At 43.7% G+C, this 17,188-nt stretch overlaps 2 protein-coding genes across 2 annotated transcripts in view; one reads left to right on the top strand and one right to left on the bottom strand.

Moving 5' to 3' along the window:
- Positions 1-15,380, top strand: part of insrb (insulin receptor b) — a 72,887-nt gene extending 57,507 nt beyond the window's left edge. The window contains exons 8-23 of the mRNA XM_072389495.1: positions 1-127; positions 416-666; positions 1,181-1,348; positions 1,448-1,646; positions 2,939-3,074; positions 3,422-3,590; positions 3,774-3,922; positions 5,614-5,770; positions 5,963-6,059; positions 6,201-6,268; positions 6,455-6,684; positions 7,771-7,881; positions 8,097-8,259; positions 8,378-8,507; positions 8,623-8,757; positions 8,974-15,380. Of these exons, the coding sequence (XP_072245596.1) occupies positions 1-127; positions 416-666; positions 1,181-1,348; positions 1,448-1,646; positions 2,939-3,074; positions 3,422-3,590; positions 3,774-3,922; positions 5,614-5,770; positions 5,963-6,059; positions 6,201-6,268; positions 6,455-6,684; positions 7,771-7,881; positions 8,097-8,259; positions 8,378-8,507; positions 8,623-8,757; positions 8,974-9,328 (2,645 nt within the window). The 3' untranslated portion in view covers positions 9,329-15,380. The remainder of the gene's footprint in view (positions 128-415; positions 667-1,180; positions 1,349-1,447; positions 1,647-2,938; positions 3,075-3,421; positions 3,591-3,773; positions 3,923-5,613; positions 5,771-5,962; positions 6,060-6,200; positions 6,269-6,454; positions 6,685-7,770; positions 7,882-8,096; positions 8,260-8,377; positions 8,508-8,622; positions 8,758-8,973) is intronic.
- The window catches only part of timm44 (translocase of inner mitochondrial membrane 44 homolog (yeast)), a 251,283-nt gene continuing 245,628 nt past the window's right edge, over positions 11,534-17,188 (bottom strand). Inside the window, exon 14 of the transcript XR_011916936.1 lies at positions 11,534-11,547. The gene's annotated coding sequence lies outside the window, so the exon portion shown is untranslated. The remainder of the gene's footprint in view (positions 11,548-17,188) is intronic.

The following is a 17,188-nucleotide window of genomic DNA, read 5'->3' as shown; positions in this document are numbered from 1 at the left end:
GTGAGACGAAGCTGCTGAAATTCACCATGATCAAGACCTCAGCAAACATGATTATACTGAAGTGGGAGCCGTTTTGGCCGTTAGACTTCAGAGACCTGCTGGGATTTATGGTTCTATACAAAGAAGCGTAAGTAAATTGTGCAAAATCCCTTTTCTGCCTTTTAACACAAATCAGAGCAGGTTAGTGAGGCCTAATGTAGCTGCTGCCTTTCATCCTCTGATCAGGAGATTTTAGTTGGTGAGTCAATCATAATAGCTAATGCTAACATCCCCTCTCATTGAGAGTTGTACTTTCTTGCATTTTTATTTATTCTAGCTAGTTGCTTTGCATTCCCTTTGCATAAACTTCAATAGATAGATCTAATTTATTCTAGTTTAATTTGTACTCTCTGATCTTTCTTTGCGACCGCCGCAGGCCACACAAGAACGTGACAGAGTTTGACGGACAGGATGCCTGTGGATCTAACAGCTGGTTGATTGCCGATGTTGATCCGCCGTCTCGCGCCGTCGATGGCAAGAAGGCGGACGAACCGGGGCACCTGATCCGACCGTTGAAACCGTGGACTCAGTACGCTGTCATGGTTAAAACCCAACTGTCGTCATCCGATGAGCATCAGGTTCATGGAGCCAAGAGCGAGATTATTTACGTCCGCACCAGTGCCTCCAGTGAGTTAAACGTGCTTTTAGAGAGTTTCCACTTTGTTTGACACTTTGGACTGTGCATGTTTTGTAGAATATCTGACAATATAAAAGCCTGCTTTTTGGGCTTTTCACTCTTTTGACTTAAAGAGTCAAGAGTGTGTTTTCATGCCTGCGCATTTGTTTGGTGTTTCTTCCCAAAACACATGGTGCGTGTTGTTGGGTCATAATAAATGGACCGAATACATTCCCCCTCCTCATAAATAATTTGCTGAGTGTTTTGCGTGATTAAACCCTGCCGTGCACTCATGCAGGATTGCTTAGTTGGCAGTCTTGTGTCACTTTACCCTTTCTGCAAAACCTTTGGCTGTGTCACGCATTTAAGTGATTGTGTTTCACCTCATGTTTTAATCTTTGTCTTTCTGTGTTTGCACTTGTGCAGCGTCACTAGACTCATCTTATTCAAATATTTGAGAAGCTTCACATTGTTCTCTTTGTCATAACACTTAATGATTTTTTTTTTTTTTTTAATTCCCCTCAGAGCCCACTGTGCCTCTGGACCCCATCTCATCCTCCAACTCCTCCTCTCAGATCATACTGAAGTGGAAGCCTCCAACCAATCCCAACGGTAACATCACCCACTACCGGGTCATCTGTCGCAAGCAGCCCGAGGACAGCGACCTCGAAAAATTCGATTACTGCCTACAAGGTTAGTTCGCCCCATTTGCCGGTAAGAGTGTTGGCAAATCAGTTGCTCCCTTTACAACCGTCTCCCTGGGCTTCCCTGACACCGTTCTCTCCCGCCCAGGAATGAAGCTGCCGTCTCGTACCCCAACCCACCTGGACAGTGAGGATGAGCAGAAGTGGAACCACACTGATGAGCCCACCTCAGGGGGCAAGTGCTGCGCTTGCCCCAAGACAGACAGCCAGCTAAAGAAGGAGCAGGAGGAGATAGAGTACCGCAAGACCTTTGAGAACTACCTCCACAATGAAGTGTTTGTGACCAGGTACGCAGCTCATGACCAAAACTAAGCATTAATTTCAGAGAATGCAAATGCACCATGGCGGTATTGGGTGACAGCAGTGCAACCAGTTTTTAATTAGTCTTTTTTGCTGTCAGTTTGTTGTTGTAGCTGCAACAGGTTCATCACCCTAATAGCTTCCGGTGAGACCCCAAACTTATGAGCTTCCTGGTTAACAGCGCGGCCACTCGAGAACATCTACCCTCGAGCAGTTTACCACCTTAATGAATTGATGCTTGTCTTTTAAAGTCTCGTGTTCACTGAAAATTCAGCGCAGTAAGCGTTAGAGCGGGAGGAGCGTCTTGCTTTCTTTGTTTCTGTTGTGACTACTGAGCCCCCCCTCGGCCGAGCTCAACCTCTCCTCTTTTGTCCCGAACACCACAATGTGTGTCTTAAAGCAGCTCTTTGCCAACTCTGTCTCTTCAATATCTGTGTGTGGGGTTTTTCTTGACCCCTGTTTTTGTGCTGGGCACCGCAGTGAGGGGGGGGACGCTGAAGGTGGGAGGTGCTGTGTGTGTCTGGGCTTCAGTGCCCCTTCCTTCTCCCCTGACACCCTCACAAACCCCCACAGTCTCTCTCCACCTCCCTTGGGGAGCGATTACTGTACCCATTATCATTCATGCCATTCAGGAGTGCAGTCATCCAGACTGCCTGTTGGAGACACACAAACACTCGGCCTCAAACGCACCTCAGCTGAGCCCATGCTCCTGAGCAGGCCAAAGGGCTCGGTACAGGGAGAACTCCTCATGCGCTCTTAGTTTATCGCGTAAAGAGAAACACAAGTATCAGCTCTGCCTCAGCTCAGTCACGTGCTTTGCAGGACAACAGAGGCGAGGCATCACTATAGCAGCCCTTCCACTGATCAAGGACAAGGATATTTTTCTTTTCTATGCTTTAAGCGCATTAGTCCTTCATGGTGAATGATAGCCATAACGACAGAGAGTAAAGCGGTTCCTCCTCATTGGCTCCACCCAGTGGAAAGGGTTGTTTGTTCCCCCAGAGGAGCAGCGGGAGGTAATTGTGGATAAATGTCAAGAAGTCAGACTTGTTATTGTAAAGGTCAGTGTGAGCACAGCTGCTCCGTCTGTCATCTGCAAGTGTTTCGCACACACAAAATGCTTTTGACTTCTCAATCAGTGGATCTCTATCGTACTGCCATGTCCGGAGAACACAAACAATAAATACAGTAAAATTAAAGCAACCTCAGAGCCTAACCCTAACCCCAGATTTATCCTGAAACCTTTACTTTTGGTAACTCCGTTACTTTGTTCCTTCAGAGTTCGTCGACGGCGATCAGTGGGCGTCGCCAACGCCACCCAATCTTCTCTCTTTCTGACAACAATGGCTAATCTGCAGTTCGGCTCCACCACTGCCTCCCCTAAATATGAAGACAAGGATGAAGAGGAATCTAAGGTCTCAGTCATCTTTGTTAATGTTGTGTAAATGTTGTTGTTTATCACTTGTTCAGTTTTCTATCCTACTGCTTTTTGGGTGTAGTGATGCATGCACATTAAAAGTACTTTAAACGCTGAATTTCTTTAAACACTTCCATTACATTGATATACGTTGACAGTCACAACTTTGCTTGTGAAAAAGTAGAACTGTTCTCAGCTTTGAATGACTCAAATGGGCCGAGGTGCACAGTACATGCTTCAAATTGGGTTGAATAGCCCAATAACAGCTATTATCTGTAGCTCGGTGCGTTTAACTGTGCATTTAACTGTTGCCGACTGTTTTTGTGTGGGTGTTTCTCTAATTAGGTGGAGCTAAAGGTGTTCCAAAAGGAGTCAACGGTCATCTCCAACCTGCATCATTTCACCAGTTATAAGATAGAAATCATGGCTTGCAATCATGACTTGCAGCCACCGACGGACATCAAACAACGCTGCAGCTTGGCCACATTCGTTAGTGCCCGGACTATGCCAGAGGGTAAGAACAAGTACACTTTTACATAGATGTAAACCCCTATGTGTCCGTCTCACACACACAAACGATATTCCTTATGCATTCAGTATTGGCAAATATCAGTATCCTTATCAGATTCTTGTCTGAGAGGAAATTGTCTCCACCGATAGTTTCAAAGCGTTTTTCCTTTTTCTGTGTTTTTTGCAGAAAAAGCCGACGACATCCCAGGCCCCGTTACCCATGAGATCGTGACGGCAGAGCCTCCCTATGTGTTGATTAAGTGGAATGCGCCTCAGTCCCCGAACGGTCTCATCATCCTTTATGAGGTCTTCTACAGAAAGGTTGGAGACACAGAGGTCAGTGTCAACAATTAGCAAACGTTTACAGGTCGAGGGAAATGGAGGAAGGGAGGATTGATATTCAACCCCTTTTTTTAGGCATAATGGCTATCTGAAAGATTCTGTTGGAAGGAAAAGCTCAAGTGGTCGCGCAGGTGTGGCAGAAAAGCATTATCGAGGAGAACAATGCAGAGATCTGGTATAATCAGGGGAGAGGAGTACAGCAGGAAAGGGTTTACTATATACGATGTTTGGGTACAAAGGGAAATATAACCTGGCAATGCTACCTGTGTGTGCACTTCCACTGTCTGTTTGCATATGAAACATTGATCTAATTCGTGAGCTTAAGTGCAAGTGATGTTGTTTACTTGCTGTAAGCGTGTGAATTCATCGTTTGTCGTCAGTCACTGCTGCGCTACCTGACCTTATGAGCCAGTGGCAGCTCTGTTACCATAGTGACAGAGGCAGGAAGGAAGACTAGAATTCAGTGGCAGGGATGGATTCGCAGCACAGACGACACCTCTTCTCACTGCACACATCCTGCAGCCCAAACATGTCTCTATTCATTGTTGATTTATTTAATACCAAGTTTACAGCACGTTGGCGCTTTGAATTAATTATTTGGTTTGTCGCACTGTGGGGGGCCCGGAGCAAAATTTAACTGGTGGATTTGAACAGACTCGAGGGAGCCAAAAGTCATGGCTGTTGAAACAAAGTTGTTCATTTTACACATAATTAATAATACAGTGCTATGTATATACAAAAGTACACTGAAAAACAGCATAAATACTATTGTTCAATACTTGATATATTTTGTATCTAAACCCTTATAAGAACATCTGTTCATGGAGTCTTAAGAGTCCAGAGTTTTACAAAACCTACTTGATTCAACCCAAGAATTATAGTTGGAGTTAATCTGTGTCATATGTTGAGGTAAGAGTGCAGGAAGACCTCCCAGCATGCACCGGAGAAACAGACTGGTGCATGCCAGCGGCATCATATTTTATTAACTTCTTTTTCTATTGTGTTTTTGTCTCTGCACACTGTCGCTGCTGTTTTATTGAACGTGAACCTAATGAGCAAATACGACCTCTGGAGCCCATCGTTAGAGTCAGAAAGCCTGGTGGTTCTGGTTCTCTTTGTTGCCTTCATTAACAGAATGTTAAATCACGCAATGTGTAGCGGAAAGATGCAGATCCACACACGGAAGCTGTTCCGGTTGTAGGAACTTTGCTCAGGGACGAGGACCCTTTGGAGATGCTCGGTACCAGGGTCTCAATTAACTTCAGCTGGAATTTTACCCCATATATAGAGCGTGCTCAGAGGGTAGAACTTTCTGAATGGTTTGGAGCTATTGGGTGGTGCATGCAGCTCTAAACATTTGTGAAAGGTTTACCTCCTTGTTGGTGTTAAATGAACAGTGTTCCACAGATTCAAAAATAAAAATATTCAGTTCTAAACTTTCACACAATGTTCTTTATTAATACAATAAGTTTGCTTTTGGTGTTTATTCAAATTCTTTCCTGAAGCGAACTCTGAGCACTCTTTGCTGTTAAAAGGTCACAGTTTTGTAGTAAAACTCTCTTTGGGGCGGAAAAAAACAACACTTTGTTTTTGGGTGAAGCAATATTTAGCATAACCTTTGTTCCCTAATACACACTAAGTGCCTGTTTTGTCTCATCATGGCCCCCGATTTATTTTCTGTCCAGGATCACACGGCTTGTGTGTCACGGCCGGCCTACCTTAAGATGGGTGGCACCAAGCTGTCACTTTTGCAGCCTGGAAATTACAGCGTGAGGGTCCGAGCGACGTCTTTGGCGGGAAATGGCTCTTTTACAGAAACCACTTACTTCTTCATGCCCAACCGTAAGACTAAAGGCTGACATAGCTAAACTTTCATTTGCACTTTTACACACATATTATCATGATTTCCTTTATGCCGATTAGAGTGGCTAAATCGCATTAAAACTGTCTGCTTTGTATATAAGGTGTTCAGTAACTCAGACCTGTGTCTTCTTAAATTTGAGCTGACCAGTGACGACTTTCTGTTTGCTGCAGCTGATCCTGGTTTGATTTGGATTGTGAGCGGTCCGGTCATCTTCCTAATCTTGCTGCTGTTTGTGGGAGGGGGAGTCTTTGTGATGATCAAGAAGAGGTAAAGCCTTTGAATATCTAAACTGTGCAGACTGTATCGCATGACCCAAACCTGTGTGAATAGGAGCAGGATGAATGGATTCAGGACACATCTTAACACAGTGAGCAGTGTCTCAGATGCTTTTCCGTGGTTTTGTTCCAGGCAAACAGAAGGCCCGTTAGGAGATCTCATCACCTCACCAAATCCTGAATACTTCAGTGCCAGCGACAGTAAGAAAAATATCATCACATAATTCCTCAGATGAGAATGTGAAACATATTTAGCTCCCTCTGTATTTGTTTCTGTAATAGCAGGCTGTAAAATAACTGTTGTGTTTATTTGAGGGGGGGAAAAAAGAGAGATGGTCATGAGATGATTTGTAAATAGTTAATTTGGGTCTGTTTTGTTTTGCGTAGTGTACGTTCCTGATGAGTGGGAGGTGCCCCGGGAGAAAATCCAGCTGCTCAGAGAGCTGGGTCAGGGCTCCTTCGGCATGGTGTATGAGGGGATCGCTAAGGACATCATCAAAGGAGAGCCAGAGACGCGCGTGGCCGTCAAGACGGTCAATGAATCGGCCAGCCTGCGCGAGAGGATCGAGTTCCTCAACGAAGCTTCGGTCATGAAGGCTTTCAGCTGTCACCATGTGGTACGACTGGCTCCTTAAACCACGCCCACGTGGTATAGCTTCAGTTCGAACCCTGCTGAGGCCGCTCTGTGCTCTCAGAAGTTAGAGTATATTTCAGCCTTCTATCATGTTGAAACCAGCGTGAACATGTTTGACTCATACACTCGTGACTCGCTTGTTGTGTTGAAGTTGCCATATTGACACACAGTTTGACTCCAAAACAAGTGTTCACACTTGATAAGCAATTGCGACTGCCATTACTATTTCATCACACAACCTACTGGGCACCAGTTAAGCTGCCATGTGTTGTTCCATCAGCTGTAAAAATCATGTTGCAAAGCAGGAGAGAATTTTATTATTTACCCTGCGACGAGGGGGGGGGGATTCACTGATTTATGAGCATTGCGGCTGGGTGAACAGAAATTACACCCTCACCCCAGTCCGGAAGTCAAATATATCAGAAAAGCATTTATTTTTAATACACATCACAAGAGTCACCGCGTGTATGATTGTCTTTTGAAGAAGATGCACGGCCGTATATTCAGTGTGGTTGTTTTATCCAACAGTTGTAGTTGTTAGGTTTTTTAGAGAGTCTGTAGAGTCTTTTTTTCATACCTGTTGTCCTCCAATTTACAAGCTTTTTGTCATCTCGGATTTTAAGGAAAAGCCACGATAGGAAAAAAAAACAAAAACTGCTTTAACGTTCAGTTTCTGCTAGATTGGCGTAAAGTTCTGTATCACGCTCTACAAGAACCTGCAAAACTAAGCAAAATATTTCCTTCCTGGAAAAATATACGCACTTCCTTACAAAGTTGGACTTTCATCGCTGATATTCAGCAAGATCTGTGGCAGTGAGTTGTTTTTTAGGTCATGTGTATCTGCTGAAATAGTATCAGTGTTACACAGAGTCAGAATTTAGTTGCAAGAGAGAGCAAAATGACGGCTATCTAAAGGTTTTACAATCAGATTTCTTGATAGGAAATCATTGATTGTCATTAATGTGATTACTTTAGAGCACAGGGGGAAGCCGTAGGCTGGCAAAAAAAGATGTATTTCAATGCTGTGTTGAGTGGAGGTCACCAAGTGAACGCACCTATTGGTTTGCAGGTCCGTCTGTTGGGTGTGGTGTCCAAAGGTCAGCCCACGCTGGTGGTGATGGAGCTGATGACTCACGGTGACCTGAAGAGCTACCTGCGGAGTCTGAGACCGGACTCTGAGGTGTGGTCCTCTGTTCACTTCAGAGCACATCAGTTATTTCATTGCGAGCGAAGCCATGTGGTCAAATGATTGATATGAACTGTTATAAACTCACTTTGTACTTACTGTAGCCTCTTTTTTTCTAAGAATTGTCCCGAGTGGAGGCAATAATTAAGCTGAGATGTGCTGTGATGATTTCAGGCGTCATATCTTACATTTCTGTGCGTGATTTGTAGAACAACCCGTCGGGCCGTCCGCCACCTACTCTGAAAGACATGCTCCAGATTGCCGCGGAAATTGCAGATGGCATGGCTTACCTCAACGCCAAGAAGTTTGTCCACAGAGACCTGGCAGCCAGAAACTGCATGGTGGCAGAGGACTTCACCGTCAAGATTGGAGGTACAGACGTTTGTGTTTGATTTAAGTTGGTGACGTGTTTCAGTGGAGGGGGGGGGGTGCATTAACACGGTTTGCTGAAAGCTGGACTGTTGTGTCATTCTTCAACTCTCGCCCTCAGACTTTGGAATGACACGAGACATTTACGAGACCGACTACTACCGTAAAGGTGGGAAAGGCCTGCTTCCTGTCAGGTGGATGGCTCCAGAGTCTCTGAAAGACGGAGTCTTCACTGCCCACTCAGACTGCTGGTAAGTCACAGCACAGGAGCTTGCTGCGGAGGATTTGTAATGCTGATTACCTGGAGCAATTCACCACGTCTGCTTGTGTGTGTGTGTGTGTGTGTGTGTGTGTGTGTGTACGCAGGTCTTTCGGGGTTGTGCTGTGGGAAGTCAGCACACTAGCAGAGCAGCCTTACCAGGGTTTATCCAATGAGCAGGTCCTGAAGTTTGTTATGGACGGAGGATACCTGGACCGGCCAGAGAACTGCCTTGAGAGGATGTGAGTGCATGCAAGACTTTCAATATTAAAAGGAAACTTTACCCCATATACTAATGTGCATTTTAACGCTCTCGCATCAGGCTACCAAAGTATGTTACAGGGTCCAACAATCGCTGCATAGAAGAGAGCTGAATTAGCACAAACCTACAGTACCAGTGCAGTCATCTTCATACTCATTTCCCTTTGTATCTCTTTTCTTTTTAATTCCTCTCCAAGGCACAACCTAATGCAGATGTGCTGGCAGTACAATCCCAAGATGCGGCCAACGTTCCACGAGATCATCGAAATGCTGCGGGACGACCTGCACCCATCTTTCCACGAGGTGTCCTTCTTCTACAGCGAGGAGAACAAAGTCCCCGAGACCGAGGAGTTTGACCTGGACCTGGACAACATGGAGAGCATCCCCCTGGACCCGTCTTCTTACTCTCAAAGAGAGGAGAGCTTAGGCAGGGACAGCGGGCCCTCAGTGGCCCTAAGGGGGAACTATGAGGAGCATGTCCCCTACACGCACATGAACGGTGGCAAGAAAAACGGAAGAATCTTATCATTGCCCAGATCCAGCCCTTCCTAACATTTCCTGTTTCCTAAAATGACTCGTTTAACCTTTCCCACCCCCCCCACCCTCTCTTCCAGTCCATTTACCTGTGTCCTTCGTGTTCCTCTCAAAGTTTTCTATTGATTTTCTTATTCTTGGAGAAGCCCTTCAAAAAACCGACACAGATCTCAGGACTTTTTCTTTTCTTCCTCGTGGCTGCCGAACAGAGGCAAGCAAGGGATGCAAACATTTTTTCTTTTTTTTTTTTGCTTGCTCCACGACACATCAGACTTCGTGATAACCAGATCTATGGTTTTTCACTTTTGCCATGTTTCCAGGACTCCGTGCGGAGGGAGAGGGGGAGGGGGGGGGACAAAAAAAAAACAAACAAACTAAGAATTAAAACAAGAAAAGAGAAAAAAAAAAAACTGTGAACACAACAAACCTTAGACAACCAAGAAGGCTGCTCGTGCTCCACCTTCCCTAAGACTCCCATCCTCCCGCCATTCTGCATTTCCACATTTCTGTGTTTTTCCTTTTCCTTCTCCAAATGAAATCTTTTTACTCAGATAGTGGCCTTTTTGTATGTGGCCTATAAACAAAGAGAAGTGTCTATCAGCGTGTACACTAATTTCCCTTTTGTACAATGACTTAATCAGTGGGATGACTTGCAAAGACTTGATCCTAGAACAAACATCTATTCCTAGAGGAGGAATGTTTTTTTTTTTTTTTTCCTTTTTTTTCCTTTTCTTTTTTGTGTTGGTTCTGCAGAAATTCCAAACGACACACAGATTCATCTGATGTTTGGTGAATAGTTTTAATTTATTTGCTTTATGCTTATTTCTCTCTCTCTCTCTCTCTCTCTTTTCTTCCTCGTTTTTTTTTTTTTTTATTTCTGTGTCCTCACTATATGGTTGAAGGATATTTAAACAGTTAAGAATTGGACAAAAGAGTTCCTCAGACTGACCAATAGCTGCTGCTTTCATATATATTAGTGGGTATAGAAATATATAAATATATATAACATATAGATAGTATATATGAAATATCGGTGTTTCTCAGCCGATATTTTCTATATAATATACTGTATGACATTGATGTTTTTGTAAATAGATCTTATTTGTAATATTTTTCATCAGAGGCTTTGCTAGTATTTCGTTTTGTCAGGTTTTCTCTGTTTTTTTTTTTTCTTTCTTATTTTTCTAGCCCCAGAAATCACACTAATCTACCATCAGTGCTCTCTGTGTCTTAGGCCTGCAGCCTCCCTCGAGTTCTCGACGCGAAAGCCCTCCGATATTGTAAACTCTGCATCTTTTTTTTTTTCGACGTTTTGCAAACCTTGTTTCTCACTTAAAGCGGTCGGTGGCGACGACGACGCGCAACAACACCAAACAAAGAAAGCTTTATGAAGGGGAGGAGATCTTTCTCGCTCAAAGCGCATCTGTTGTGTTTGTGTCTCGGTGCCTGCTGTCGTTCTCTGGTCAGATCCCACTGGAGTCGGGTGTGTTTGCTATCGGCTATTTCACTTTGATTTGTCTTGTCATCCGAGGAAAATCGCGTGGAAGGACCTAGTTGTGGTTGGCGAGCGCGTCACTCGTGGTAGCTTGACAGTCCTGGCTTGTCGGTGTTGCTGGTTGCTTCTTAGGCTGCGCAAGAATTAGCACCAACTCTCGGGCCAAGGTGGGTGATGTGGATGATGATGATCAGAATTTCAATCACTGAGAAGAAGCATTCCCTTCATCACACTTCAGGCCCTCTGTATTCAGAATGATTCTATAGAAGTTTCACACATCACATCCCCCGTTAGGTTTGCTCTGCACCACACACACACACACACACACACACACACACACACACACACACACACTCATACACACGCCTCCTGCGCTCTGTTCCTCCTCAGGCTTCCTGTCGGCCAATGAACTCGCTGCTCCAAATTTGCCTGGTGGAAATTTCCACGTTTTGTGGTCGAGGGCTGGAGAAAGATACGGAAAGTTCCAAATGCATTCACAGCCAGTAAAAAGAGAGCAGGGTGGGGGCAGTGTCTCTGAGAGCTGCGGGGACTGTGAGTTGATTGCTAATCCTTTTATTCTCTCTGCTATCACATGCAGCTAAGCAGCCAGGACGCGGTGTGCAGCAGCTATTTCACTCAGGTCTCACATTCCAGGTTTTAGTCGGAACTCCTCGTTCCCTCGCCCTCCTGTTTTTGCCTGCCTGTTGGCAGAGCCGGTACCGACACCACGCCACCTCAGACTCTTTGTGGTTTTTTTTTTTTTTTTTTTTCTCCTGTTGATGAATGGCAATGAGAGGTGAACATTTTTTAAACATCTTGATCTTTACCCCCCTCTGTCAGGAATAGTTATAAAAATAAAAACGTTCCCGGCAGCTTTGCTCAGATCTGCGACAGAAGTGACCTCTCTCTGTGGGACATTCACTCAGAGCCCAAAGGCCACCGCAGCAGATAGTCAGTAAACACTTTTCTCTTACTCTCCAACCACTTCAGTCAGTAGGGTGATTGTCAGCTGACCAACAAAGATGAACTCTTTTATTTTTCTTGGACTCAGACCAGTGCGGTTGCCAATCCAACTGAGCAGCATTCAGCACTCACAGAATAGCCAAAGTGTTTGCGGCCTTCTGCCAACAACAAGCGCCCACAGAATCCAGTCAGAGATAGCCGAGAAGCTGCCTCCATATTTTACCAGTGCCTTCTCAAACCCAGAGCTACTTTCAGGCTAATTATGTTGGCTAGTGCAACACACACACACACACACACTCTTTGCTCTCACATCAGAGGCGAAGGGATTCAGATTCAGTTTTCTGCTGTAAGAACTTCTCTTCGGGGGCTGGTTTTGGTTTATTTTTATGATCCGGCTTGTTGCCAGTGTGTTGAGGTTCGGATGCTAATGTTCACGCAGTGCTTTAGCAGTGACACTGTAATTGGCCATAGTCTGTGTTGTTGGCACCTGAGGTTAGGATGTAGATTTTAGCACCTCATTCTGAGGAGTTACAGTCTTGGGCTTTTTGTACTTTGTAAATAATTCTGTGACGTAGAAAATAAAGGAAAAATCAAATGGAGAAGGATTCCTGATCCCCTTCAGTTGCACACACACACACACACACACACACACACACACACACACACAGAGTAAAGTTTTGCAGTTTGTGTGCTCGACATCTTTTAGTTTTCCAGCACAGACGCTCAACAGCTAGAGCTAGTTTGTAGTGTGGAAGTGGGACGCAACTCTCGTCTCCATCTAAGTTGCTTATTTTGTGGTGGGTTCTCCCAAAAATATGCAATTTCTAATTAAGATGGCGCCCATATCTTTGAAATACCAGATATTTATTTTTATTATGATCATTGTCATTGTTTGGGAAGAGCGCAGTTGGCTTTGTGGTCCGAGCATTTGCGAGGCTTCGGGAGTGGAGCGATGACACGGTGTGTGTTGAGCAGCAGGAGCGCTCGTCTGTTTGGTAGTTAGTTCGTGAGTTATTGTCGTCGTCTTTGTGTTTGGCCAGAGTCTACCTCAGTGCGTATGGAGGAATCAGTTTAAGGAGCCTCAGTCATCCTCACCCACTCAGTGTCCCCTCACTACAAACAATATGACTTCATTGCTCATCACCAGCACCGCAGATGAGGATCTCTCTTCTCTGTGGTGCGTTTAATGCCCCTCCCGCCTCCGTGCTTTTGCTTCCTCTTGTGTGGCGGGGAAGCGACTCCAGATTTTGTCCCATTTCTGCAGCAAATCTTACGATTTTGCTGCTCATTTCCAAACTTCGGCATCAAATCTCTCTGCGTTTTGCATTTCACTCGTGAAACCCTTTTTAAAGACGGAGAGCCAGTGGACTTTTCGAGCAGCCTGTTGTTTTTGCTTCCCCGGGCACTGGAAGAAGCGGCGTTCCTCTCAGACTGCTTCTCTGCTGACACCTGCTGATGTGAGTCCTGTCACTCGATGCATATCTGCGATCAGCTTTATGCAGCCAAAGCTAACCAAGCTCAGCCGTGGACCTCATGCTTTGTAAATCATATCTACATCACAACCTCTAGTCAGGACTGAAGTGCTACTCTTTATCTTCTTCTCCAGTCTGTCATTCTGCCTGTTCAAATCCCACATCTCCTCCAGTTTGTTGTCTGTGTCTCTGTTCTGTTTTTTTTTGTGTTGTGTATGTATATTTTTTCTACTGTGAATATCAAGAGATGACCTTTATTTTCTGTAAATGCCATGGATTGGGTCTGTTGTGGCTGATCACGACGCAGATGTGTGAGCTGGTTAAAAAGTTTTAAAGAGGAGGAACCCACCCCCACCCCCCCTCCCTCTCCCTCCTCTTCCCCTCTGCAAAGGAGCTGGACTGGGACAATCCTGTGTGCCATAAGAACTATTAACTGACATGAAATCTAGATTGTAATTTTTCGTCTCAGGGAGGCGGCCTGATGCTTTGTGGTTAGAGGATAAAAGAGGAGGAAGAAGAGCTACCTGCCTACCTTTTATCTACTCCAACTGAAGCGCAAGTTCTCAGCATCCTTGCAAAAAAAAAAAAAAAAAAAAAGAATAATGGAGATTATAAGCCCAAGGACAAGTTTTCAACAAAAAAACAAAACAAAACAAAACAAAGCTAAATTTCTTTCCATTTGAAGATAATCAGGAATCCTCTCCTTTGGCTTGTGATGTGGTTCTGACTGCCCTCTAGCGGTTGGATGGGAGAGTTGCAGGTCAGGGGTGGCAAAGCAAACAGGGCCCCCGACCCATAGTGCCTTGCCCAGACTAACAGCCCCGCCTGACCCCTCCCACCCATCCCCTGAACTAGCCCCTAACTGGCGTGACTCCACCTATCACTAAAGAGGATTTCCCCACCTCTAAACAATGAAATGAAAAGTTCTGTTTTTATGCATTCTGTTTTCTTTAGCTGTAAAACTGTAGAGAAAATACTGTAATTTGGGATTACATGACTGATGATTTGTTTTTTTTTGTTTTTTTTTTTACCAAAAAAAGATAAACTGTTGAACTTGTGTCTCTATTCTGCTGAGCTCTGGCTTGCTTTGTGCATGGAAAAAGAAGAAAAAAAAAATCTATACCAGCTTGATCATTTGAAGCTTACTGACTTTTGCTTCTCATCAGTCTGTTACAACAGCGACATCCCAAAGCACATATTGAAAAGAAAAGAAAACCCTTGATTAGCAACAAGTGATTGCATTACAATTTGGCATTTGAAATGCATTAATTTGTTGCATAATTTAAAAGTAATGAACTGATTAATAAGCTCTTAACTGTAAATAGCAGCAGATCTCGTCGGCCCTGGAAAGAAAAACAAAAGCACTTGATTTTAGGGAAGTCTTGTTCTGTTTTGTTGGACTCTGGTTGGACAGAGCGTGCTTTTGACACGACGCAGGGTGAGAACAACGCATTGTATGTATTATTGTTTTGTTTTAAAGAAAAAAGTATTACATTTTAGAGATGTTGATTTCTATTTTTTTTAGCCAAAGTAGGGAGGATAAAATACAATTACTTTTTCTGACTGTAAAGTTTTACTACTCTTGTACATTATGAATTTAACATTGTTATCAATGTGTATATAGCTTTTTCTAAATTTGAAAAAAAAAGGATTGTTTTTTTTTTTTTTTTTCCCTTTCTCCGTTTGTTTTTGTTTTGTTTTTTTTTTTCAAAAAAAAGAAAAAAAAACACACCACAGAAAAAGAGCAGAGTCGAGTCTGTTGGTGTATTCAGCAGAAGCAGCACAACTCCGGTCTGAGGGGCTGCGTTAACAAAACAGAACAGTATGTGACCTGAAACGTTTCACACTCGGCCCTGCTCCTGATCCCATGCATGATTCTGAATGTTGGCCGCCGAGGCCACGCATTTAAGCCCCCGCCCCCCCGTCACAGCAGCATGTCACCCGCAAAAAGCCTTCCTTGTGTCACAGATCCATCACCCTCCATTTTTGTATGAAACTGTTTCTGACGAGAAGTATGATTTGCAAATGTGTTGTTTTGTTTTTGATTACGTGAAAAAACTGGAAAAGACCACTGCACATCCTTTTTGAAGAAGAGGACATACGAGTGATAAAATCCAGAATAAGCTAAAGAAGAGAGAGGGGGGAGAAAAAAAAGGAAGACTTAACAAGTGCTTTGAGACGAAGCACGTCTCTCTGTCGAGTTCAGACTGTAAAGCTGGAGGTGTTAAAGGAGGAGAGCAATATTTGGGGAAATGCTCTCATTCACCTTTGGACAAGAAGATTAAAAGGAGTATGAATTAAATTTGTATTATCTTTGCATAATGATTAGAAAAGGAGAAAATCTGCCTCTAAATTCTCTTTTTCAAGTTTTCTAATTGTTAGCTCGATGTATCTTAATTGTTCTTTTGATTTAGAAAGAAGAAGAAAAACGAGTTGAGAAAGAAATTGTTTTGATTTTGATTTTTTTATGCCCTGATTATTTCCGTCAGGTTAGGGTCTCCATCAGTCCTGGCTAAGAAACCGTTTCATGTAACCCATCCAGAAATGTAGATGTGTTTTAAAGAAGCAGTTTGTGGGATTTAATGACATCTAGTGGTGAAGTTGCAGATAGCAGACAGCTGAATACCATTTCTTCTTCAGGGATTGTAGGAGAAACTACGGTGGTTGCCGAAAGCTGCCAGAGCCGGTGTTGGTTTAGGAAACATGTTGTTGAAACATGAAAGGCCCAAACATAAATGTTTCAGTTTGCGGAGTGACCTGGTAAAGCTCTTTAGGTGTTTTTGAGCAAGAAATTGGCCATTGAATCAGGCATGACGAGTAAGATTGGATGAGAATGTCGAAGTGAATCAATCAGAGGCAGAGGAGGGCGAGTCGAGCCTTTGCCACCCTGTAAAATGAACATTAATCTGTAAACTTAATAGGCTCAGATTGAGGCTTTAAAGTGAATGTGCTTTTTCAGTCTGCTTTCTGAGCCTCACCCCGGGTTCCTGACTTCGACCTAAGTTAACGGTCTTTGTTGTAACTTTCATTTTTAACGAGCATTCGAGTGGCACCGATATCATTGCTCTTTGTCTTCCCCCAGACAAAGAACAGTCGAGCTTTCCAGACTATTCCTCCAAAGTGGCGGAGTGGAGTATAAAGATGAAACGCCTCCCGCTATGAGCAAATTAAGTACTGTCTGTCAGTAGTGTGATGGTGAACTGTTCCTGTTTAATTGGCGCGTGTCGGTGTGGTGATCTTGTTCGTTCGATGACAAATGTGAGGGAAAGCAGCCTCTTCACGACTTTTTAGGAGTTGCCTGTCTGTCAGTGGTCTGCTCCAGTTTACTCACCTTATATTTGGCTCTATCTTGTCCCCTGTGCTGTGTGTTGTTTAAATCAGTGGAGTTGATTCTGTGTCGGCTTTCTTTCTGTCTCTGATTGCTGCTGCTCCTCCTCCTCCTCTCTGTCTTCAAGTTTCCTCTCTCCTTGGTGCACATAGGTGGTCCCCTGAATGCTGTGTGTAGTCGTGCAGGATACCTCTTTATTAATGTCATTTTTATTGACGATGAATATGCTGATGTGTTAATTTTGGGATATGTTGTTTCTACATTACGATGAAACGTGTGTATGTACAGTCCAAACCCACAGAGATCGCTTCATCCCCCTCACACTGGATCCAAATGTGCCATTATCTTTATGTATCACAGATATCAACATCATGAATTTACACTCGCACACACACACACACACACACACACACACAGAAATAAATGCTTATTGTACAGGATCAAAAATGTGCCATGACTAAAAGAACGCTTGACAATTTATTTTTTCTATGTTTTCAAAGGAGAGCCAAGTAGTGACATGTAAAGAAAATGTTGCAATGATATAAGAATAAAAACCTTGCTGTGTGTAAATTATTCAACAATTAACTGTTTATATTAAAATTATGAATAAAATTATTGGA

The sequence above is a fragment of the Leuresthes tenuis genome, unplaced genomic scaffold (assembly GCF_036924035.1).
Source record: "Leuresthes tenuis unplaced genomic scaffold, fLeuTen1.0.hap1 SCAF_7, whole genome shotgun sequence".
Classification (NCBI taxonomy): Eukaryota; Metazoa; Chordata; class Actinopteri; order Atheriniformes; family Atherinopsidae; genus Leuresthes; species Leuresthes tenuis.
This window is presented reverse-complemented; position numbering and strand designations above follow the sequence as displayed.